Raw genomic sequence first — 27,334 nt, forward strand, 5'->3', positions numbered from 1 at the left:
AAAAACAGAGCCACCCATTCAGTCACTCTTTTATCTAGTCCAATTGCACTCATTTTTGACAGTAGTCTCCCATGATCTACCCTATCAAATGCCTTAGACAGGTCTGTCACGATACAGTCCAATTGACCTCCTGAATCCAGGATATCTGCTATATTTTGCTGGAATCCTACAAGTTGTGCTTCAGTGGAATAAAGTTTGTAACGTTATGGCTTTTCTTCTGTGTGTGTCCGCATATGAACAGTTAGGTCAGACTGCCTTTCTTTGTGAATGATTTGCCACAGACATTGCAGCTGTTTGGCTTCTCGCCTGTATGGGTCAGCATTTGATCTGTCCGACTGCCTTCCCTTGTGAATGATTTGCCACAGATATTGCAGCTGTAAGGCTTCTCGCCTGTATGGGCCCGCATATGTTCGGTTAGTTTGCCTCTCTTTATGACTCGCCTGTATGTCTACACATATGTTTGGTAAGTTTGCCTCTCTTTATAAATGATTTGCCACAGACATTGTAGCTGTATGGCTTCCCGCCTGTATGGGTCCCCATATGACCGGTTAGAAAGCCTTTCTGTATGAATGATTTGCCACAGACATTGCACCGTTTGGCTTCTCGCCTGTATGGGTCCGCATATGATAGGTCAAACTGCCTTTCCTAGTGAATGATTTGCCACAGACATTGCAACTGTAAGGCTTCTCCCTTGTATGGGTCCGCATATGATCGGTTAGTTCGCTTCTCTTTATGACCCGCCTGTATGGCTCCGCATACGTTCGGTTAGTTTGCCTTTCCTTATGAATGATTCGCCATAGACATTGCAGCTGTATGGCTTCTCGCTAGTATGGTTACGCATATGACCGGTTAGAATGCCTTTCTGTAGGAATGATTTGCCACAGACATTGCAGCGGTAATGCTTCTCGCCTATATGGGTCCGCATATGATCGGTCAGATTGCCTTTCTTTGTGAATGATTTGTCACAAACATTGCAGCTGTTTGGCTTCTCACCAGTATGGGTAAGCATACATTCGGTCAAACTGCCTTTCGTTGTGAATGATTTCAAACAGACTTGCAGCTGTAAGGCTTATCGCCTGTATGGGTCCGCATATTTTCGGTTAGTTTACCTCTCTTTATGAATGAATTGCCAGGCATTGCAACTGTATGGCTTCTCGCCTGTATGGGTACGCATATGATCGGTCAGACTGCCTTTCGTTGTGAATGATTTGCTACAGACATTGCAGCTGAAAGGCTTCTCGCCTGTATAGGTCCGCATATGTTCAGTTAGTTTACCTCTCAGTATGAATGATTTACCACAGACATTGCATTTGCATGGCTCCTCGCCACTATGGGTAAGCATTTGATCGGTCAGACTGCCTTTCGTTGTGAATGATTTGCCACAGACATTACAGCTATAAAGCTTCTCGCCTGTATGGGCCCGCATATGTTCGGTTGGTTAGCCTCTCTTTATGAATGATTCGCCACAGACATTGCGGCTGTAAGGCTTCTGGCCAGTATGGGTCCGCATATGCTCGGTTAGTTTGCCTCTCTTTATGACTCGCCTGTATGTCTCCGCATATGTTCGGTAAGATTGCCTCTCTTTATGAATGATTTGCCACAGACTTTGCAACTGTACGGCTTTTCGCCTTGTATGGGTCCGCATATGATCGGTTAGTTTGCCTCTCTTTATGACTTGCCTTATGTCTCCGTATATGTTTGGTAAGATTGCTTCTCTTTATGAATGATTTGCCACAGACATTGCAGCTGTATGGCTTCTCGCCTGTATGGGTCCGCATATGACCGGTTAGAATCCCTTTCTTCATGAATGATTTGCTACAGACATTGCAGCTGTGAGGCTTATCGCCTGTATGGGTCCGCATATGACCGGTTAGATTACCTCTCTTTATGAATGATTTGCCACAGACATTGCACCTGTATGGCTTCTCGCCTGTATGGGTCCGCATATGATCGGACAGATTGACTTTCCTCGTGAATGATTTGTCACAGATATTGCAACTGTATGGCTTCTCGCCTGTATGGGTCCGCATATGACCGGTTAGAATGCCTTTCTGTATGAACGATTTGCTACACACATTGCAACTGTAAGGCTTCTCGCCTGTATGGGTCCGCATATGACGTGTCAGAGTGCCTTTCAGTGTAAATGATTTGCCACAGACATTGCACTTGTACGGCATCACGCCAGTATGGGTTCGCATATGATCGGACAGATTGACTTTCTTCGTGAATGATTTGCCACAGATATTGCAGCTGTTAGGCTTATCGCCTGTATGGGTCCGCATATGACTGGTTAGATCACCACTCTTTATGAATGATTTGCCACAGACATTGCACCTGTAAGGCTTCTCGCCTGTATGGGTTCGCATATGATCGGAGAGATTGACTTTCTTCGTGAATGATTTGCCGCAGATATTGCAGCTGTAAGGCTTATCGCCTGTATGGGTCCGCATATGACTGGTTAGATCACCTCTCCTTATGAATGATTTGCCACAAACATTGCACCTGTATGGCTTCTCGCGTGTATGGGTTCGCATATGATCGAACAGATTGACTTTCTTCGTGAATGATTTGCCACAGATACTGCACCTGTATGGCTTCTCCCCTGTATGGGTCCGCATATGACCGGTTAGAATGCCTTTCTGTATGAACGATTTGCTACACACATTGCAACTGTAAGGCTTCTCGCCTGTATGGGTCCGCATATGACGTGTCAGAGTGCCTTTCAGTGTAAATGATTTGCCACAGACATTACACATGTATGGCTTCTCGCCTTCATTGGTCCGCATACGAGCTGTCAGACTGTCTTTCTGTATGAATGACTTGCTACAAACATTGCACCTGTTTTGCTTCTCTCCTGTTTGAGTCAACTTGTGATAAGTTAAACTGCTTTTGTTGACAAATGATTTGCAACATACAGTGCATTCGTGAGGCTTCTTGCCTGTGTGTATACTCATGTGACCTGCTAGTTTTTTCGAGCTGAAGGATTTTCCACAGACGTTGCAGGAGTATCGGTTCTCGCCCGTGTGAGACCGCATAACGTCCGGCCTTTTCCTGCAATTTTTATGAGATACTGAGCATTCGTTTATAATCCCACCTTTATGCATTCGCGTGTCCCCTGTCAGCATTTTCCTCTTTGTAAAGCAATTATCAGAAAATCCGCACACTTGGAGCGGGTGGACCCAGAGGTGTTTTGACAAGCTGCTTCGGCTACGTAACACCTTTCGGCAGTGATCGCATTTGAAGTGTCGATCTTCCTTGTGTCTCTTCAGATGTCGCAAGAGGTCCAACTTCCTAGCCAGGACTTCACTGCACACACTACACCTAAAACTAGATGCGCCGCCGTCCGGAGGTTGATGATCTCTATAGCTCACCTCGGGTCTCGATCTACAGTGACAAATTAAAACCATGTGACCAATAGTTCAACAGCCAAATCCACTACAACTCTCACACAGGGGATTAGCTACTGGACATTCCAATTACTGATATCCAGTGTAGGGAGCTCGTTACTCATAAACATTACATTCCTGAGAGTAAACATCATCTGAGGTTAAATTTCAAAAGCTCTCACTTGTTACGAGAATATGTTGCGCCTTTTCTTAATCACGATATCAGGCGCAAGAAACTTGTCACGGTTTTGAAATGTACGAGTTAATTTTGAAGAAAGCATGAGAAGTGGTCCAGCCTAAAAGGGTAAATACTCATACAAGCTCTTTAATCCAGCACATATTATTCTATCGAAATCCGTAGTCTGTTCTCCTACATAAAGAACTGCATATGCTTTGGAGTTTTGATCTTGTTGAAGCACTCTGCGCTTTGTTGCAGGGAAGTAATAATTTTTGTAAATGACCTTGTTCTTGAGGTTGTTTGAGAGAATGTCTGTGCTGTAGATATTAATAAAGTTGAGAACGTTTGCCGACATTCAGCAAGATCTGTTGAAACACGGCTAATCTTTTATGAATGTTATTTTGTCACACAAATACACTGACTGCCAGAGCAAATGCAACACCAAGAAGGAGTGGTCAGAACTTTATGCCAATTGCAGGGTAGACTGACGTCACTGAGGTATGCTCATGATGTGAAATGCGCCGCTGTGCTGCGCACGTAGCGAACGATAAATGGGACACGGCGTTGGCGAATGGCCCACTTCGTACCGTGATTTCTCAGCCGACAGTCATTGTACAACGTGTTGTCGTGTGCCACAAGACACGTGTATAGTTAAGAATGCCAGGCCGCCGTCAACGGATTCATCTCCAGCAGACAGACGACTTTACGAGGGGTATGGTGATCGGGCTGAGAAGGGCAGGTTGGTCGTTTCGTCAAATCGCAGCCGATACCCATAGGGATGTGTCCACGGTGCAGCGCCTGTGGCGAAGATGGTTGGCGCAGGGACATGTGGCACGTGTGAGGGGTCCAGGCGCAGCCCGAGTGACGTCAGCACGCGAGGATCGGCGCATCCGCCGCCAAGCGGTGGCAGCCCCGCACGCCACGTCAACCGCCATTCTTCAGCATGTGCAAGACACCCTGGCTGTTCCAATATCGACCAGAACAATTTCCCGTCGATTGGTTGAAGGAGGCCTGCACTCCCGGCGTCCGCTCAGAAGACTACCATTGACTCCACAGCATAGACGTGCACGCCTGGCATGGTGCCGGGTTAGAGCGACTTGGATGAGGGAATGGCGGAACGTCGTGTTCTCCGATGAGTCACGCTTCTGTTCTGTCAGTGATAGTCACCGCAGACGAGTGTGGCGTCGGCGTGGAGAAAGATCAAATCCGGCAGTAACTGTGGAGCGCCCTACCGCTAGACAACGCGGCATCATGGTTTGGGGCGCTATTGCGTATGATTCCACGTCACCTCTAGTGCGTATTCAAGGCACGTTAAATGCCCACCGCTACGTGCAGCATGTGCTGCGGCCGGTGGCACTCCCGTACATTCAGGGGCTGCCCAATGCTCTGTTTCAGCAGGATAATGCCCGCCCACACACTGCTCGCATCTCCCAACAGGCTCTACGAGGTGTACAGATGCTTCCGTGGCCAGCGTACTCTCCGGATCTCTCACCAATCGAACACGTGTGGGATCTCACTGGACGCCGTTTGCAAACTCTGCCCCAGCCTCGTACGGACGACTAACTGTGGCAAATGGTTGACAGAGAATGGAGAACCATCCCTCAGGACACCATCCGCACTCTTATTGACTCTGTACCTCGACGTGTTTCTGCGTGCATCGCCGCTCGCGGTGGTCCTACATCCTACTGAGTCGATGCCGTGCGCATTGTGTAACCTGCATATCGGTTTGAAATAAACATCAATTATTCATCCGTGCCGTCTCTGCTTTTTCCCCAACTTTCATCCCTTTCGAACCACTCCTCCTTGGTGTTGCATTGTCACTGTCAGTCAGTGTATACATATTGTATTTGTACATTGTTATATCACTATAGCATTTTATTATGACACTGTGTCGCTTACCCGAAATATGTAGCATTGGTGTGCAATCAAACATAGCCAACCTATATATAGGACGGTAGGTATATACAAGGACGTTCATACTTACTACCATGTACTACATCAGTCTACGTCTTAATTCCTGTATTTAACACGGTAGCCACTAATCCTGATGAAATCCTGGCAAAGCTGAAATATAACAAGTATACGACGGCTCTCTCGCTAGCATTGATACTGTCTTTTCTCCTCAAGACACTGCTGTTAAAGACATTATGAAGGCAACTCAGAATATGGCATTGGTGGTAGCGTTTTATTACAATGTCCTAATATCCTAATTTTGAAACCAAATGCAACCTATCATGCCCTTGAATATTCTTTCAAGTATTACTTTAATAATACGGATAGAAGGAGCGTGAAAATCAAGGCTTGAGCCAAAATTCGACATGACAAGACGTTGAATTGCACCGTAGTGGATATTGCTGCTATGTAAAAGAAGGAATATTATTCTATTTATTTCAAAAGATCACTGGCAACGAGATTATTTTTAGTGGATTCATAACATAGTTGGATAGCATCCAATTCTGAGCCTGTCTCCCCACCACAGAGTAGTTCTATATATTCTACGGAAGAAGGGCGGGAAATGCAAATTTCTTGGTTAAAGGTGAGATCCGCTTACAACTGCGACATGGGAAAATCGATCACGCAGGCTAAAATATATCGTAACATGGACTGGTACATTCCAATTCATGCTGTATGAACTGAATTCACATGGCCCAGTCGAATGCATGACTGGCTCACAAGCAAAGTAATGGGAGGCTCGACCATGCATTGTTACTGCACTCTTTGGAGAAAATAAGTGGACAAATGAAAGGGGGACATTGATTCCAGATATGACAGACTAAATCTCTTGATCATCAAACAAGATATTGATGTTGACACCACTAGACAACAGGGGGCAGAAAATACGACACTGGATGGTATGTCATGCGTTCTGTGGCATATCACACCAAGCAAAGGTGCAAAAGTCTGTAACCCTTCTTTACGTGAATACTTGATTCCTGTGACAAGTAATTTATCAGGTTCACAATTAGTTTTCAGTATAATAATGTTTCATTTAGCATTGATAAATATTCTACACCAACCAGCTATATTGCTGTAACACGTGGCGCTTCCCAGGTGACGGATACGGGTTCCCCGCTGGCCTGCCGATGAACTTGAGGAAGATATAAAAGCTCTCGCGTACCAAACATGTACAAAGTCTTTAATGGCAACTTTGGCGGAGATGGAGACGTTCACTAGGGACCAGAAGGCGGAAGAGGTACACTAAATTTCTGGAAGTTAATGCAGAAAAGAGGGTAGCGTTTCTTCTCTAGAGGAGTGGCTGCAAAAGGCATCAGTTCTCCATGTCCGCAGCTGCGTTACTACCCTCCGTCATGAGCACTTAAATGCTTCAAGACAAGCCGGCCGTAAAATAATGCCGTTACATCATTACAGAAATATGTCACATGGTATCGGAGCCAAGGTTAGTGCAGCCCCTGGAAGGGACGCGCATTGGCAGTGCCCAGTCAGCATGAAAAGTATGCTAGGGTTACCGTCGCACGGGCTGTGAAGGCTAACCATGCTAGTACCCCCATTTTGTATCCCATCATTGAATTATGCCTGGGTGAAATAGCGAATACGCCACTGCACTTGAGAGAAGGCTTGTAGGCATCTGAGAGGTGCGGAAAAAAAGATGGAATGGAGAAAAGTCATGTGAAAAGAGGTTTGGTTACTAACTGGTGTACAACAGAAACCGAAGAACAGCTCATGGTGTTGACATTGTCAGATCAGCTAAATTTGACGGTTCAGTCTCCTAGGTGCAAAAGTTTGAAAATCGCTTGATGTAACTCGTCCGCATTGGGGAGAGAAGGAAATTCCAATTATTCAGCGCAACGCTCCACAAACTGACGTACGCATGGAAACCAAAGATGCGTTCTGGGCACCGCCTGACAAGAAGACCGCTGACTATCTTATCGCTGCCGCTGATCTGAATGGACGTGTCGGACCGAGGAAAGAAGAACAAACAGTCCACGGCGTTCATGGATATGGAGAAAAGAACGACGATGCCCAACAAGTTCGCGATTATGCAGAAACTGATCACCGCAAACACACGGTTCAAAAAGAGTGATATTCATCTACTCAGTACTACAGTGGCTCCCATCCAATTCGCATTGACTACATCCTTGTGAGAGGGTGAAATCTCGAAGATGTTCTAGAGATAACAGTTGTCCCTTATTAAATCCTTGCGATGCAACAACGACCAGTCATCTAAGCTGTGGATAAAGTCACCAAGAGCCCAATACTTCACAGGAAATAGACAAATTGGGATCAAATGGTTGCCCCTGAAGAAGGAGACTAACGTCGTTGCAAAAGTTACAGAGTCACAAATCACCATAGTTGAAGTGAGCCGGACTAAACTGAAAGAGGCCTTTCGCTCTATTCCTGGAACAATTAAGTCAGGGCGACGACAACGAAGGATTAAACATGATATATGGCCAAGGAATGAAGATGTTAAATATGCAGTACGGTTGAAGAAGCAGCTGTACCACGAGTTTCTTGCTCGTTGGAATGCCTACAAGGCAGCCACTCGTAAAATGAAGGAGATATTTGCCGTAACAAAATCAAACCGGTAGGCACGTCTATATGTGAAACATGACATGTGCGAATTCGAGCGGAATTTTTAACGGCTAGTCCAATCGAGCCATCGCAAAACGTCAGAAGTCCAACGTTTTTACGGCATCAATGAGGAAACAGACGATTTGCTACTGGACGGGCGGGAAGCGCGACTACACTGGTGGAACTATTTTGACAACATTTCAATCATGGAATTTCCGTATCTACCAATCCTAATCACCTCCGCTGTTGAAGGTCCAACGTAGGAAAATGACGTCACTAAAGTCCAGACTATGCTGAAGGAAATGAAACCAGGGAATGCCATCTGTCCCGATTATCTTCCGGCAGAGTTCTGTTTCTCTCAATGGGGGGATGCAGCAGTGTGGCTAAAGCAAGCTTTTCAGCCATATCATCAAAGAAGGTCAAAAACAAACAGACTAGCGACGGATTATCAATTCAGAAGTAAGGGAAGCCCTGCCAATTTTTCTAATCACGGCCCGAACATACTTCTGAGCCTCGCAATGAGAGACTTAGAACAAATCTTCGACAAAAAGGATTAGCGATTTAGACAAACATACAACAAGCCAAGCTGGATTTGAGTAAAATTGTGGCGCAATAGGAGAAACCCATGTTGCCGGACTGTTACTTGAGAAACACTGTGAGAAGAATAAGAGGCTTCATCACAAATTTCTGGACTCTTAGAAGCCCTTCCATCGGGTACTTCATGACCTAATCAGTCAGCCCTACAAGTACATGGCATTCCAGAGCACCTTGCTGAGAGGGTATAATTGCTCTACAAAGAACAAATGAGTTGTGTTCAAGCTGCCGCAGAAGCATCTGATGACTTCCGCATAACTGTAGGAGTCCATCAAGGCCCCGGCCTATCACCACTGCAGCTTATTCTTGTGATGGACATAATTACCACAAACCTGCGCAGTCCAATACCATGAACACTTCTCTAAGCAAATGATATCATTTAGCTGAAGAGAATAAGCTAGACCTGCAGCGTCAAACAGAAGACTGGAACAATCGACTAGCGCAATAAGCCTCGCGCCCCACCAAGAAAAAGACAGAATACATTGCATTACATCGTCGAGAAGTTGGAACCATGCATGTTGACGTTGAAGATATTGCACGAGTAGAGATATTTAAGTATATTGACTCCACAATCTATGATTATGGCCGACTTACTGATGAAATCAACATAAGGATATACAAAGCCTGACTGAAGTGGAGAATGACAACAGGAGCCCTTCCGAGCTTTGGACGAAGGGCCATCTCTAAACTAAGTTCTACCGAACTGATATCTGTCCTATCGATATCCATCCTGTCGTTTTCTACGGCAACGAATGCTGACCAGCTCTAGATGTAGAACGCCAACTAAGCATCATGGATACAAAGTTGCTTAGGTGGAAGGCTGGCATAATTACACTAGATCACATTTCAAATGATGTTATTAGAAAACGTTTTGGCATTGCAGCGATCCAGAAGAAAATTGGGGAAAGGCGTGTGCGCTGGTTGGTCATGTGTTGCGTGTAGAGGACGATACATTGGGAAAGTCAGAGTATTACACAGAAAGTCGGTGAAAAGAGGCGCTAGGGACGAACCAGACAGCATAGACTGATAAAGTGCACAACGGCCTGAAAGTTGGAAGACTACATGCAGACATGGGCCCGAGACCGAACTAACTGGAGTCAATGAACCACAACACCGGACCCTGCCACCAGATGCAGACTGATGAATATTCTGTTACAAAAATGGAATGCAATGGATATTTTACACATCCTAACATTCAAATTAGTTTATTGTATGTTCAATTTTTCTCCCCTAATGCCTATGTCCGATATCTATAAAAACTTATTTTCACAAAATAGTGTTTGAATGTCTGAACGCTTCTGGATTTCGTGTTTAAGTGACTCCTATAAAAAATGCATTGTGAAGAAAATCTTATAACGCAAAAAAATGGGTATATCTGTGTTAAATGGGAAGGACAGTTTGAATATCCGGTGAAATTCTACGAGTACCTACATGAGGGGAGTCCGTCAGTGTATTCTAGCCTGAATAGAATTTTGCAATTCATATTTCTGCTTACATACGTCATAGACAGCAGACGATCATATTAATCAGTTTGTTATTTTCACTCCGATCACGCCCGTAAATATGAAGACCATGGAGGAGTGGCACAAAGTGGTCAGCTGAGGGCCATGTGACACTCAACGCTCTAAAGCTGGAAGGAAGCCACATAACTAAGTGGTTACTCAGGACCATGTGTCTCTACACAAACGGAAGTAAGCCTCATCACTATTTAGCTCAGGACGATGTGTCTCTCCACAAATGGAAGGTAATCTCATCACTAATTGGTAATCTCAGAAATACGTGTATTTCCACATGTTAGCAATTAGGAAATTTTATGAATCTTAAAATCTTTTCTTATGTAATTCAATACCCAACTGGCATGGCAAATAGTTTAGACATTTTAAAGGAAGTCATTTAAGTGCCGCATGATATTTGTAGACTGCTGAAATAAGAGTGAGGAAACAATAGCGCCTGAGGTGAGATATAAAACAAAGTGGGAAGTAGCAGATAAGATCCGGTCGACTGAATCCTTCAGAAGCATCTAAAATCTATGATGTAAAATGGACTAAGCTACGTAGACAATGGACTGTTCTCTGACATATATGCCAAGAAAAAAGAAGACACATAAAATGCATGTCGCTTTGCTGGTCTCTGCACAAAATATGTTTAGAAAGTAGAAAGCTAATTTAGACTCCATCAAAAATAGAAATATGATTTTGTGTGTGAAAGGATTCATAGCAAACATTTTTACTGGTGGTCATAATGCAAGATTGTTCTCTAATGTAGCCTACTGTGTCCTGTTACACATGAATTACAAAGAAACAGAGAGTGTGAGGTGGTACTTGGTAGTTCTGAGGACCGACATGAATATTTCTTGCCACTAGTTGTGAGAGTACAGTAGGAACAAGTCAGTGCATCACATAAGAGCCGAGAAGACTCTAACCACTCACAAAATCAAATAAACCATTCAGGATTCATAGTTTCCATCACAAATCTGGTTTGAAGTCAAACCTTAGGCTATGACTAGCCATCGCATGACCTGCTGATACAAGGGCTTGGTTAAGAGCACAAATCCGAGATTATACAATCATTTCCCACGGATTATCCAAGATCATTTCACACAGTAACCAACAAAGGTGAGACAGCAAAAAATTAATTAGCAATGTCACAATTACAGTTCAAAAACACTACAGCATTAAATGTTTTAAAACAGGACATACACTTGTGGTACTTTGTAAGGTCAGTGACAATAATTACACTTTTGAAGAAATATTATATCACAACGTTATTTACCTATTATTATTATTATTATTAGTATAGGGCAACAAGTTAGATACATATATACAAATATATAGTATTTACAAATGTACACAGACAAGAAACATGTTTTATAGCAGAATGTCCAGTTGAGTGATCCTCTGTATGGCTTCCTCTGTTGGTTCCAAAAAGTCACTCGGGCTACCTGTGTAGGAACGTCGTGTACATTCACTTACAATATGGGGATCATCTGTCGAGATACACCACAGTCGCACTCTGGTGATGGGATATATTTCCACTTATAAAGGGCATCCCTGCGTCGTCCATGATTTGTTCTCACCCAATTCAGAGTGGTCCAAATCTTACGCGGTAGATGATGTTCACCAGAAAAGATGTTGTGTAAGGAACTGTCTGTGGCAACTTTCCAGCGACTTCTCCATTCTTCTAAAGGGTGAAAATTCCCATCAGCCAATGCGACAGCATCATGCAAAGATGGATGTCGTGACTCCAACCTCGTTACCTTCAGAACAGGAATATCATCCAAAACAGGCAGTTGAGGCTTCCTTTCTATCTTCTTGAACTCTCGGATGGGAGCATTTTATCTTTTTAAAACAGGTGGCATTATACCTGACAGAATTGGGAGCCAATAAAGGGATGTGGACTGGATAGTACCAGATATTAACCGCAAGCTAACATTCAGTTGAGTACCAATTAGTCTTGTATATGGGCTATCCAGCCACACTGGTGCACAGTACTCACCACACGAGAATACCAGTCCCAAAGCAGATCATAAAGTCTTTGCTGATGAACCCCAACTTGAGGCATACAATTTCTGAAGGATAATAGTACGTGTTTTGAGCTTTTTTGACAGATTCATAAGATGTTGTTTGTAAGATAGTGTGCGATCAAGTGTAATCCACAAATATTTGGGATAGCTGCTATGCCGAAGTTCTTGGTGACAAAAACGTATGTGAAGTTTAATGAGAGCTTGGCGATTATTCAGGTGAAAACATGACACATCTGTTTTGTTAGAGTTAGGACACAGTTGCCATTTCTTGAAGTACGTTTCAAGTGAAATCAGGTCTCTTTGTAGCACTTCTTCTGTCACACTAAGGTATTGATTTTGAGTGGCTAGTGTTATGATATCAGCATAACAAAATGTTTGCGATGATGTTTCTGGGAGATTGGAGATATACAAATTGAACAGTAGGGGAGACAGTACCGATCCTTGAGGTAATCCATTTTTGAGCTTCCTTTCTCTACTCATACTATTTCCCATACACACTCCAAATCTTCTGTCATTGAGCATATTGCTTATAACCTGCACGATGGTCCTACGGGGTGCAATTCGGAGAAGCTTGTAAATTAATCCTTCCCTCCAGACTGCGTCAAATGCTGCTGTAAGATCAATGAATACAGCTGAGGTCTTGAGTTGTTTCTGGAAACCTCCTTCCATGTGGAATGTCAGTGAAAGCACTTGATCGCAGCAGCTGCGATTTGGCCTGAATCCAGCTTGATCAACTGTAATATGCTGAAAAATAGTTGCGCTGATTCTGTTGTGGAATAGCCTCTCAAAAAGAAGAGCAACTGGTCTATAACTGCTTGGGTCTTTGGCAGGCTTACCTGGTTTCAAGATGGAAATCACTTTCGTTCGTTTGAATTCTGCCGGGAGTTGTCTGTTCTGTAGAAGGTCGGTAAAAAACCTTAACAGCCAACTTCTTGCATTCTTCCCTAAATGAATGTGAAATTCTGGATGAATGTCGTCAAAATCTGGAGCTGTACTTGGTTTAACGTCTTTGAGAGCAGCATTGATGTCTTGCACCGTAAGCGGTTGTGAATACCTTGATGTGCGTGGTGTTCTTGATTCCAGAGTTTGGAGCTGGCGCCGTATGTATTTGGTATGTTTCTTATCTGATGGAGTTTGGGAAGTTGTGACGATGTGAGATGCTACTTCATCCGGAGTAACTCCAGGCTGTTGCTTCACCAAAGGTGTCCTTCCTCCAAGTTTTCTGCGGTGCCCCCAAGATCTTCTACTGGAATGAGTTAGGTCGATATTCTCCACTGTCTCAATCCACCGTTCTCTCCGGGTAGTATCCATGCTGGAAAGAAGTTCATCAGCTATGTCTTCATCACCAGTATGCCGATATTCGTTATAGAGTGCATCAGTCTCTACATTCCAACCAGGGATGTATTCTTTTCTATGGCATACTCTTCTTAGCCGCCATCATATCTGCATCTACGAAACGCTTGTAATTGTGCTTGGGAGCAATCCACCAAACACATTTATCCAGTTCAGTGGTGAATGTTGACGAATTTGTTTTTCTGAAGTTCCTCCGAGCACGTGGTATTGACCGTACAACAGGAATTTTGATGCCAATGTCCACTACAATGGGGCCATGTTGACTGTGGGGAAAATGTCTTAACACTTTACCACTGGTATGTTGGGCTGTCCTGCATCATTGCAGCTAACAAATCACAAGTCAGGATTGAAATCCCAATTTCATGCAGCTGACTGGAAAGTACCAAGATCTTTTGGGTCAAAAATCAGATAGAGATTGTTCATTTCTGTCTATTCTACGAGTTTCTTTCCACATTCATTGTCATCCGAGTACTTCCATAGTTCGTGATGGCTGTTGAAGTCGCCTATATAAACTGCAGGGTGTTGAGCAGTCGGGAGTATGGTACCTGACCACTGTGCGTTTGGGGGTTTATAAATGTTAAAAATAGTAACATGTGCCACTCGCACAGCAACACAATGGATGTCTTCGTCTTCGTTTTGAAAGAGCAGTGAGGCAACTTGGATATTATTACGAACATAAGTAGCTATACCATGTGCACTGTGAAATATTGCACCAAGAGCTGTGAAACCATTAATGAGGCCCCTTATCCGAAACTCTTCTTCATTGGCTGTATGGATTTCATGTATACCCACAACATCTTTATTATTATTCAGGATAACTTTGGACAGGTAGTCACATTTTGCTCTGCTGATGCTTTCTACGTTAAGCTCGAAAACACGGATGAAAGGTCCGATGTTTCTTGTCTGGTAGCTCTGAGAAGAACCATTTCCATGAAATACTTCTGCCATTGCTGGAGGATCTTTAAAAAGATAGGTCCAGCAGCCACAGTTATTGCTTTCTTAGCACCACCCGGGGGTCACGTGTAGGGCACTTTGAGGGTAAACCTACGGACGTGAAGCAATAATGTACCGCCTATTTATCTACTTTTATGAGATAATAAATTCACTTACTTGAAGAATTCTGAATTTTTTTAGGCAATCTGCACAAATTTAAAACTCCACTTGTACCTGTCCATTTTATTAGTTAATACTAATTGTGTAAGTATGTTTGCAATCAACACACTAGAAGCACCTGACTGACAATGAACACAAAAATGAAATAGAAAGTGTGACCACATCACTGGAATGAACATAAATTCAATAGCACAATTTCTTTATGCTTACAACAATGCACAAGTTTCATTTGAAAACTATGATACCGAAGATGTAGCATAACTGACCTCAAAGTTTCATTTCTACAACACATTATCTGCTTTGGCGTCCACAAATGGAGGAATCTGACTTAACACATAAGAGAACAGAAATGATCAGAAAAAAGGAATCTAACCAAATAATTTCAAAATGACATTCTTCGAGTCATCACATTATTGAACTCAGCCATCATTATATTGATTAATGAAACTGATTATGTTAGTTTTAAATATTTATTGTTTACAATGTACATAAAACTTAACAATTTTGAATGTGTAGATTTAATTTTTAATCTACAAATATCGCTTTTTCTGTGTGTCACTGTTGGCATGAACGTATAACAATATTACTCAGAATATCTGGAAGCAAGAGTTTCATATAGCATTTCAGATGATACGAATGTGATGAACAAATGATGCAGGGAAAGTGAAAGAAAGAACACTTTTTCATGGTTGCTTAAAGGTATTGTAAACAAATACACTTAAAAAATATCTAGCTTTACACGAGATTCTTTTTGTGGATGTATATTGAATAAAACTACGAGTACATGATGGAACATTAAAAATGATCTTAAAGTTCCTGAATATTTTAGATAATTTTAACCAATAGAATTTTCACATATTAGTGTTTAAATGTAACCTTGTAGAGAAAGGATTGAACTGATGAAAATGGCCACTTTTGCAGATAAACCAACCACAACTGAACACAACTGTGAATAGGTACAACATATTCCATTTTGTATAGGACTTGTAGTATACGTACTTTGTTTCTTCTTTGATGTATGGCAACAGCTGATCATCAGTTTGTTCCTCTATGAGTATTTCCACCTTAGTATCTTCGGAAGGCTGTCAGTAAGAAATCAGAAAAGTAGAATAAAGAAGTAAGGAAATAAAAATATATAGGCCTAAAATAGAAACAGCTGAGAAAATAAATTTCATAGTGGCACAAGAAGACTATAATTAATTTATCTCCCATTTAAAAAATATATAATGGAAAGGAACATTCAAATGAAAATCCCATTGAATGCAAGAGAGGTGTCTACCTTGGTGGCAAATGGCACACAAAAATACATTATTATCAAGCACTAAATTTGAAAAGAACAGAGAAGAAGACAATTTCCTAAAACAGTATTATACAATTTTTTTCTATTAAGCACACAGCTCATCCTTAATAAATGTAAAGGATTTACAAACTCTTACTCATAATATTTTCTGTTTTACAAACATAATCAACACACATACCACTTGTGCAACTACTCCAAATAATACTATACAAATTCTATTAGGTTAAAATTTACATTGCATTTACTTATTTATTTTATTTTTTACCCTTTTTGGAACCTAACTTGCACAATGACCTGCTGTGTTTTAACCTGAGTCCCTTTTGCCACTGCTTTTCAAACAATTGATGAGATATAAGAACATCAAAAGGAACACACTGTTGGACAGCAGTAGACACAGTAGCATAGAAAGGGAGGAACATTGCAAATTTGTAAATTTAAAATCACCTACATATTTGTGAATATTCAGCAGAGCATATGTACACATACGTGTATGTGAACATGTACAATTTTAGGAAATTAAATATAGTAAGCAGTATCTCCAAATCATTGACCAATACCATTCCTTGCTTCTGTTGCTCTTCCTGTTGATCCCTAATTCCACAATGACTCGCCATTTTCTTCATCCTCTTATATTCATATTCCCCTGTTCCCATCTTCCTACATATGACTTGACTTGTCACCTCTTTGTTCATTTCCAATGTTCCTATATACTTTCTTTCCAAAAACACTTCACTGTAATATCAAATAATCCCAAAGTACTCCCACCACTTTCCCAACAAGTGGACAATGCTTATATCAGAAGCATAGAAGTATCCATCACCCCCTCTGTACATCACATTAAGACCAAAAGCATAAATCAGTTAAGGTCCCAATCAATGAATCAATCAATCAATGAATCAATCAAACCACAGCAATTAGGGCTGTTGGTTGTTTAAATAGAAAAAAAATTGTGGAAATATATGAAACAAATTATTTCAATCACTAAATCATCTTCCTATAAGTGAACATTTGCCAAAATTTGTCCCCTTGAATTCAAACTTATCTTCATGTTGCGACTTAAAGAACATAATTTAAATGTATTCATCAACTAATGTCATTCCAAGCCATCTCTCCAATGACATCTCAGAATATACTGCTTAATCAAACAACTTGTCTGCTTTCTCCAAGTCTCCCCAGCTGAAACTTTGCAACATCTCTGTAACACAACACTTTTGTTAGAAATGACTCGCAAGAAATGGAGCTATTTCTGTGGATCATTTCCTGTTCTCTACTCAAGTAATACTGGTGATGGTCTCACACTCTCATTGTGGCTTTGCTGGAGATTTATATGCCCTCGCCTTTACAACCCCTAAAAAACCTAATAATCATATTAAGAGATCTGTAAATTTTATTTTCAATATGATTAAATGATTACCATAATGAAGCTATATCCTTATTATGAATAGCTAGGTACTTACAGAGATCCCCATGAAGAAATTTCACCCATCAATATAATAATAAAACCGGAGAGGACTCTTTCTATTTGTGAAACAAAGAAACTGACTTTTCACCACGTTTACAAATATAGCATTGCCCGATGTCCATCTTACAATATTGTCAAGGTCTTTTTCAATTACTCATAATCCTGAAACTTATTTATTACAAAATGCCTCATCACTTATTTCAGTTCATTATTCATATTGTTTATATATATCAGAGAATAAAGGTCTCATAATAATGCCCTGTGGGACCCAATCCCATCATTGTTACAGGATCAAATAAAGCTTCACCTACTCTTATGCTCTGAGTTCTATTTTGTAGAAATACACCAGACGAGGCCAAATTTTAATGGTAAAAGGTATATTTCTACCTTTATGTAAACTATCGACCTTTATAGCCTAATCCTTGAACTTGTTTGGAGGCAAAGTTTCCACTTGGGATATCCTGGTCCACACTATTGTATTTTTTCATACAGTGGCTACAGTGACAACCACAATGTAATTTCATTATTCACATGGTTTTGTGTCATTTTTGTTAGTGAGCATGTTCTGTTGTTTATCTTTATTATCTACATATTGTTCCTGTTTGGAAGTAAATAATGTGACCTATTGTTAAGACTGTGCATTCTGTAAATTACATGTATTATTGATACTATTCAGGAGTTCAGTTGTATTTCTTAAGAGTGGTCCTAGAGAACTGTCAAATGTTGAGGTTGTGGGAAGACGAAGAGACCTTTCGCCAAGAAAGGCACTGTCAGAGAGCTACTTCTTGAGAAACGTCATTCACAACAAGAAATAGATTCTAGATTGCAAATACCACAGCAATCTGCAAGTAGAATTTTAAAATATGAAGATAACGGGAAGGCAAAATGTGATGATGATGATGATTGTTGTTTTAAGGGGCCTAACATCGATGGTCATCGGCCCAAGACAAAATGTCAACAACGTGTTGGAAACTGTGGGCAAAAGAAGAAACCAACCCCAAGGAGGAAGCAAAACTGATTAATTTGTCAGTAAACAACCGCAAGGTTACTAGTTTGGATTTACGTAAGAAATTAGAAGAGTATGGGTCATTTGTATTAGCCAGGACTCTGACGCGAGAGCTGTTTAATGCTGGAATGAAAGCAAGATGACCTCAAGGCAAAGCGAAGTTTACTCCTGCTATGGCTGCAAAGAGGTTCCAGTGTGCCAAGACTCTCCAGAATTGGTCATCTGATGAATGGAAACAGGCAAGTCCATGACAATTACTGTAATTCCCAAATTATCACTCATTATTCTATTATAACCCAATCTAAGTGATGTAACCGTACAGCACAGTAAATGTATGAAATTCTTCTTTTAAACCTTACAGCTTATTGCATTTAATGCTAGGCTTATTTGTTTTATTTATTTCAGGTTTGCTTTAGCGACTAATTGGTATTTCCTGTCGAAGAAGGGACAAGTCAATATGTCAAAAGATAAGCAGAAGCATTCCATCCAGATTGAGTGAGGCATCCAACTTCAGTGATGGTCTGGAGTGTGTTTTCTTGGTATGGCCGTGGACGATTATATATTGTAGAAGGAACTATCAGACGTGAACAGTATAGTATTAAGAACACTTTGGTAGCTCAGGTGCAAGAGTAGTTTGGCCAAAGTGAATTTATTTTTATGCAAGATGGGCCTCCTTGCCACAAAGCCTAGAAACAGTCCAGACATGAAACCCATAGAATATCCTTAGCCGATAGCAAAGAAAAGTCCAAAGAAAAATAATGACAAAAATTGGCTTGATTGAGAAGCTCGGTCAGATGTGGTGTTGTGATGACGATAGCATTAAGAACACTTTGGTAGCTCAGGTGCAAGAGTAGTTTGGCCAAAGTGAATTTATTTTTATGCAAGATGGGCCTCCTTGCCACAAAGCCTAGAAAGAGTCCAGACATGAAACCCATAGAATATCCTTATCCGATAGCAAAGAAATGTCCAAAGAAAAATAATGACAAAAATTGGCTTGATTGAGAAGCTCGGTCAGATGTGGTGTCATGATGACGATTTAAAGAGTCAGTGTAAAATACTGTTTGAGGGTATGCCCAGTCTAATCAAGTCGCTCATGAAAGCTAACGGGGTGCATACCAAGTACTAATGTCATGAACTTAAAAATTGGTACCATCTCATGTGTTCAATTCTCAAATATTTAATGTTTAATAATTTGGCCATATGTTTATAGTCACCCATTTAGCCATTGTTTCATCTATCCCAAACGCACTAATTTTTTGTCAGTATTTTCCCGAGATCTACCCTAAGAAAATCCTTAGATATGTCAATCGTGATACATTTGACTTCCTGAATCTAATATATCTGCTATATCCTGCTGGAATCCACAAGATGAGCTTCAGTGGAGTAATATTTCCTAAACCTGAACTACCTTCTATCGAGCCAGTTGGTAATTTCTTAAATGTGTATAACATAATCAGAAAGAATGCATTCCAAGAGCTTGCATGCAACACAAGTCAAGACGACTATTGTGTAATTACTAGCTTTAAGTTTAGCACATTTTCTGTATACACAGAGTGCTACTACACTAAGTATTCATTCATCTGGTATAGCTGTTTCATACATACTCTAATCAATATCTCAAAGAACTGACTGTCGTATATGCCCAGAAATTTTACCCATCCCAGCAGCATTTCTAGTTTAAAATTTTTGTATATTACCTTCAATGTTCCTTATAGTGGATATGTAAAGTAATTTTAAAAGATTAATGAAATTGTCAACTGCGTCAGGTACTGCAAAAGGACATGATCATACCATTGGTGACATATCCTATGCATCACGAGTGACGGCTGCGATGCCCATCGACTAATGAAGTATACACATTCCCATGTTGTGTAATTGCTACTTCATACCTTTCTAAATCTGTCAACATTCAACACCGTAGACAGCAACAAGCCGTAGTAACACGGCTGAAAGTAATTCCAGTATCAAGGAAGACAATGTACACTGCCGGCTGGTGCTCTCAGTGCTTTTCAATTAGCATTCTGGCAGTGAAAATTGCATGAGTTGTTCCAACACCCTTAATGAAGATGCATTGGATAGCAATAATGCCGGCGATTTCACCCAGTCAATAATGAAGGCTACTCTAAAAGAACTTCTCATGTACAATTGGGTGCAATTTGGATGGTAATTTGCACATTCTGCTGAATCGTCATTTTGCTCAAAAATAGGCACAAGGATGTTTACAGCCCAATGACTGGGAACAGAGCCAGAGTCAACTCTGGCACTGAATAAGCTTGTCAGCCAGTTGATAATGAGTTCTTTAAACTGCCTCATCTTCCAGAAGTTTGCTGGATGGTCATCCGGTCCTGGCGCTTTTTGGTCCTTCATACTCCTAATGGCACTCTCCACTTCCTTTGATGTGATGCATAGGATGGGACTTACCATCAGGAATAGGGTGATGTGGTAATTCAATGCAGGAAATATCTACAAATGTTGTTGCCAATGATTGAGGATTTCTTGTTTGTCCTCTAATCACTGGTCATCTTTGTCTCTAATGCAGACAGTGTGCTCAATACTTGTGTCAATTTTCATCAGATGGAAAACAGTTCTCTTCTTCTTCCCTTGAGCTCAGAGGTGTACAGAGTTTATCAGAATTACACCGACAAAAATTCAAGGATGCTCTTCGTATTATGTTAAGATTAATGGTTCAATCAAACTGGCGGGAAAAATAAGATTTTTGAGAAAATGAGGTTAAATTGTTACTTCCTGGTGCGCGATTGAAATTGAAGAGCTGCTGCCGCCATTCAGGGAAGATAAGGGTAGGGAGGTGTTGTGGAGTGTATGAGCAGACAGAGATAATGCTTCCTCATACGACTTCGAAAGGATTGTCTCTAACAGGCAATATCCACAGTCCATTTATCTAATAGCCGTAACTGCACACACAGTTAAAGAACACACTGTATTTAAGACACGCATGTTAGTCAAGGAAAGCACCAGATTGTTTCTCCTCTCGTCTGTTTGTCGCAGTAATATTCTATATTAATAACCATGCTCGAAGATTGTGTATTCCTTCCTTCATAATATTGTAAACTCAATGAAATACTGAACGAAGGAATCAACACGCCCAATGGTTTGATTACAGTGTATGTTCAATAAGGCCCCCTCCTACTTTGGTGTATAGTTCACTATGGCGTAGTAGTGAGTGACTATGGACTATGTCCAGGATGTGTAGTGTGTGGCGAACGGTTTGGAAAGCTGCCTGTATTCTTGTTACAAGATGTCTTCTCTTTCTATAGGGTTCAGATAGTAGTCAATTCGTGTAGAACAAACTGTACAGTGCCTACAGGAGTTTGGAAGCGACTATGCGAAAAGAACGAGAAACTTGTGCATTCGCATCGAGAATTACCTATTTCTCCAAATTTTACTTCCCCTCCCTTCTCTTTTCTGACGCACAACGGCTGACTCTCTGACATAGCAAATAGAGCAAGTTCATCAATCTGAACTGCATGACCGGAAGTAACAAGGTCACTTTAATTTCCTCAAAAGAAAACATTTCCCCGAGAATCTGACTTCACCATCATTCTCAACATTACACGAAGAGTATCCCTGATTTCTCTGTCAGTATAGTTATGAGACACCTTGTACACAGGTCATTACGGTGAGTGCGTCTCGATTCAGCGACAGATTTCTTAGCCACAGGTTCCTCAAAGACAATTCTTTCCCTGTGTTCTGGAGTCTTTTGTGAAAGCCAATTTATATACAGTATGCCTTCGTCTTATCCTACAACTCTTCTTGGACTGCAATCATCCATAGGAACGTTAGATATTGAATACAAGAGGAACTAGGTTATATCGTACCCAAGTTTACTGTGACGGTTGCAGTGAAAGATCTGTAGAATGTGTCTACATGTTGTCAAATGCATTAAGATCAACAAGAGGAAAATTTCTGTTGTTGCTAGGGTCTCCTTCTAGTCTTTAAGCTTCCACCACTTGATGTTCTCGGGGGCATAGAGGTCCTAAAATCCGCTATGCCTACCTTATGCACAGGTGGAATACAGTCAGATGATATGACATTCACATCCTTTCTTCGTCGTAGATCACGGTGCTGAACAACGATAAGGTCAATTTGCTTGCTGCAGTCACCATAAGTGAAACCTCAAATATGAGCTCCATCATCATCTCAGGTACCGAAAGTATTACCACCATGGCAGCTATAAAAATTCTTAGTGACCATCACGCGCATTAAGGTCATCACAGAGAAGTGGAAACTCATCTTCAGGATACGCTGCAACATGACCTCGTAGCTCCTGCCAATGCTCTTCCTTATCCAGGTCATCACAGTCAGATTGTGACATAGAAAACACAAGTTCGAGAGGATGCAACGTCGAATGTAATTCACATAAGGCTGTCGGAATAGCGCTGAACCTCAGCAACTCAATCTTGCATACTTGCGCACACAATGAAATCAACACCATTCCTGCTGGATGTAACCTGGCAGATATGTTCACAGACATCTTTTATGTCATGAGATTTCTGGCCTTTCCAAAGCGAGCAACTTAAAATCTAATTACATAGCTACACTTCAATTCTAAACCGGACTTACATTATCCAAATTGCAACAGGTTAACAGGAACAATAGAATGAAAAGATTAAGTAATAATAAAGCAAGAATGATATTTACTAATAAAATAACTATTCTACAATAATTCTATGCCACATTTAGATGTATACTAACTACAATAGTTTAACTGAAGCAACAAATATTCCTAAAGTATGAATCTATGGAACTTATGAGAATGTAAATATTCATTGACTATGTACATAAAATTTAGTTTCCTTGATTTATCAAAGAGACGAAAAAGTGAATAGTTTGAATGTAATTACAAGTCAAAGAACAGTGGCCAGTTATAATCATAAATTTAAGCCATATTAATGAAAGTTAATTGAATATAACCTACGGCGTATTGTTTATTTGATGGTTTCTACCATTTCTCTTTCACACCGACACAGATAGGTCATATGGCGATGATGAGCTAAAAATGGCTAGGAATGAGAAGGAAGCAATTGTGGCCTTAATTAAGGTACATTCGCACCATTTTTTTGCTGTGAAAATGTGAAACATGCACTTAAGGGCTGTCGACAGCGGGTTCGAGCCCAGCATCTTATAAATGCAGACCTAGAGCTATATGGCCAGTTATTCAGTACAACAAGGAAGCAATTGCTTGAATTCCTTCTCTTCCAATACTTATTGTGAGAGTATCTTAATATGTAATTTCAAACAATACGTAAAAAAGTCAGTTTTTATTTTAAAAATTCAGCTTTCACAGTTCCCCAGATGTACATCCACATTTGGACATAAGTTTTCATATACATGTCCCAAATTTTACGATACATGGGGTTACTTTGGAAAAGTAAAGAGTAAAGTTGAATCCCAAAATTCTATGCACAGCATGCTTTCCTCCCTTGAAGTCAAGATGGGCTGCCTACGTATGCTCTTCGGATCTAGGATCGAGGTGGCCCTTACTTCTTCGCAGCTTCTATGTATGCCCTTCACCAAGAATCCCTTTAAGAGACTTATCAATCCTATCGGCATTGTAATTACGATAGACAATGCTTCCAAATTTATGCTTATATTCTTGCAACACATTCTGAAGTAACCCCATGAAAGATCTCCTGCTCAGAAGAACAGCCAAAGACATGATTCTTGAGGTGATCAAGCTAATGCAAGTTGAACCTAACAGAACTTCAGTTAGAGTAGAACAATTCACTTCAACTAACATTTCTCGACAATGAGAACATTCGGTACCACACGATACAACAAGCAAAGTCTCTCACTGAGGGACAAAGGAAAAGAGACAACAATCACGAAAAAGGTTTATCACAATAGTTCTATGAACTTTCACTGTCCTACATCAACACAGATCTATCCATATTAAGAAACAAAGTACAAATTTATGTGAAGATAAACCGACGTCCAGAATTATCGCATGGAATATTTGGAAGCTAATACTCAGAGAAGTGTACGAAAATACTAGTAAATTGCAGGGTACATGCTGTAAATGGGAATCATGCATCAAAGGCATCTGGGCATAGAGAAATACTCACGGGTCAATTTATCTCCAAAATGAGGAGACTGGATTGGATCAAACACATTTCAATGACACATGGGTGAAATATCAATTAAGAAATAGTAAATGTATTGATTATCATTATTTTACTGTAAAACCAATTATAGTATTAACATTAACAGCTAAATGATAGCTGGGTATCTCAGAGAAGTTAACTGTTAATAATGTAGAATGACACTGCGTAAGCACTGTACAAGTCTACAGATAATTTCACCTTAAAGTTCTACACAACAATCTATACTGAAAATGCGATTTTCACACCACACACAGGATATCTGCAAACCAATTTTACTAATTCAACAAGGCATCAATAAATCAAAATAGTGCACTTTTAATACTTCAGTATAATTAATACAGCAGTATATACTGTGGAAATAAATCTTTCATCTACAACACACTGCACCCGAAAATAGCATAATTGGAGTTCAAATTGAGATTACCGCACAAGCTTAATTTAATTCGGTCAATGGGTCATTTATAACAGCTCTAGTGAAGGCCAAGATCTGATAACCTTGGAGAAATTCGCCTTTAAGCTCATAGCTGCATGGTCGTGTGGCGATCCATCCCTATTTTCTTATTGGTCAGGAGGTTACCATGCGACAGATATGAACAGTTATAATTTTCAAGTCTAACACCGCCCGGCAAGTTTTCAGAATTCTTCTAAGACCAGTTTTGAACCATGATACTATAAGAAGACGTGAAGAAATGTATGATTGGTTTCCTACTAATCAAACCTTCTAGACTGAGGACTGATAAAATCAGTGTGTAATCGACGCTCAACTTACTCAGATTTTACTCTACTGTTTTCATACTGCTCTACTTTAAAGCACAACTTCACTTCGCTTTCCCACTATAATTCGACAAGATATTCAATGCCAAATGTCGTTTATTAGCCGTGATGTCTTATAAAGGGAACACATTATTTCGTCTTCTGCACGACATAACCACTACAATATTAATTCCAGAACACGTGTGGTGTGCAAATCATCTGAACCCGCAAGTTACGTGTCGACTGACATTTAAATAGGCATGGTTGGAACACATATTAATGTGCCATTTTAGTTTCAGTATGTGTCAGTATGTGTGTATATATGTGAGTGGAAGCCTACTGTTACAAGAAGCCTGCAAGACAATGAACAAGAGGAATCATCATGCTGCTTGCAAGAGGAATCTCTACTTTCATCATGGTGCACCTTGCAAGGTATATTCCTTCCGGAATGTGCCACTAAAAGGGGAGATCCCACAACACCCTAAAGGGTGATAAAGGGACCAATCGTAAGACGTTGCCAGCCAGGACTTAATCAACTTCCATCATAAAAGGTAGAGGTAGAGAACCTTTTTAAATATAAATTTCCTTTTCAGAAGGACTTCATTCTTGAAATATCTTCTATTATTTTGTGTTCTTACAGATTCTTACCTAACTAGACAAGATGAGACATTGTGCATGGTCTTTAGGAGCTGAGCTTCGTAGTGCATGGCGGCCATTCACATTATTTTAATAAGACAAGGGAGATGGTGTAAAGCTTAATACATGTGCTTTATTCATGGGGGCATATCGCGGAAAGGTGACATCACGTCATGGAGCTGAGTGACTGCAAAGGGCTACAAACTAAAGGGCAAAAGGGAGTGAGGTATGGTCTAGGGCTCAGATCTGAATGTGGAACAAGATGATGGTATGGGACTGTGGAGATGGTGAAAGGTTTAACACATGTGCACTATTCATAGGGACATACCTCTATAAAGCTATTTCAAGGTCCTCAAACTGAGCGGCTGCAGAGTCACAGATGTTGTTGCGTAATGTACTGCTGGTTTTTAGTGTTTGGAACTCTAAAAGTTTATTGTAACAATTCGAGCTCAGAAATTTGAATTTTAGAATTATTCTACAAGATTCAAAGGAAAAATCACTAGCAATACTAGGATTTGAACATGGAGCACGCTTGGACCCAAAGCTGAAGTGCTATTCAAATATCTAACTCCAAAAATTCAAATTTCTAATTCTGAGCAAAGTAAACAATCGCTGATTTGGGTTCTCAAACCTGGAGCTAACTTCGACTCAGAACGAAAGGTCTTAAGTTCATAAGAAGAAAAAATGTTGAAAGTCCTCAACCTGACCCGGAGTCGATGACAAGCTTTTCTTTCACTGAAGACTAAGTGTGAACGATTGGCACAAACTATGTTAACTGAATGTGGAAAGAGAATGCAACAAATTTTGTATTAAGTAAGGTCGTGACACATGTACGTCTCAGCAAAAATGAAATTGATTGCAGGAACATTCTGATTAGACTTGGAAATATTTGCTGTGACATGAAATACAAAGTTCATTGTTTTTGCAATTAGCCAAGTATGCACATCTTAGAAAAAGAACATTGGCGGTACGAGCAAGTTGACTAGACTTGGAAGTAACTTAACTGCTAAGACAGGGAATACAAAGTTTATTGTTCGCGCATCGAACTGTGGGCTGCAGATTTGAAACCTGCTGAAATGTTTACATCACATGGCACCTAACATTAGAGCAGGGAGCAATTAAAAAATCCCCAGGCCACCTGGTAATCAAATTCAGCACACTTTCCCTTGGACTGTTGACTATCATAATAGCTAAAGGATTCAATACACACAACCATCGAGCTAAAATCAATTAAAAATCACCGACCAGACTAAGAATCGAACCAGTGGCTTCTTTACATTGGCAAGAAACAAGAATGCTAACTAAAGGACTGTACATTAAAAGCTTGCTTGTTTAATTGAAACACATCAAATTCGAGTTCCTTTCACGGGGGGGGGGC

General features: G+C 40.6%; 1 protein-coding gene across 1 annotated transcript in view; it reads right to left on the reverse strand.

The window, feature by feature from the left end:
- Nucleotides 1-1,583: 1,583 nt before the first annotated feature.
- The window catches only part of LOC137503361 (zinc finger protein OZF-like), a 55,907-nt gene continuing 30,156 nt past the window's right edge, over nucleotides 1,584-27,334 (reverse strand). The window contains exons 2-3 of the mRNA XM_068230918.1: nucleotides 2,636-2,854; nucleotides 1,584-2,131 (exon numbers count right to left, since the gene is read on the reverse strand). Coding sequence (XP_068087019.1) covers nucleotides 1,584-2,131; nucleotides 2,636-2,854 — 767 coding nt within the window. The remainder of the gene's footprint in view (nucleotides 2,132-2,635; nucleotides 2,855-27,334) is intronic.

Source organism: Anabrus simplex, chromosome X (assembly GCF_040414725.1).
Source record: "Anabrus simplex isolate iqAnaSimp1 chromosome X, ASM4041472v1, whole genome shotgun sequence".
Lineage (NCBI taxonomy): Eukaryota > Metazoa > Arthropoda > Insecta > Orthoptera > Tettigoniidae > Anabrus > Anabrus simplex.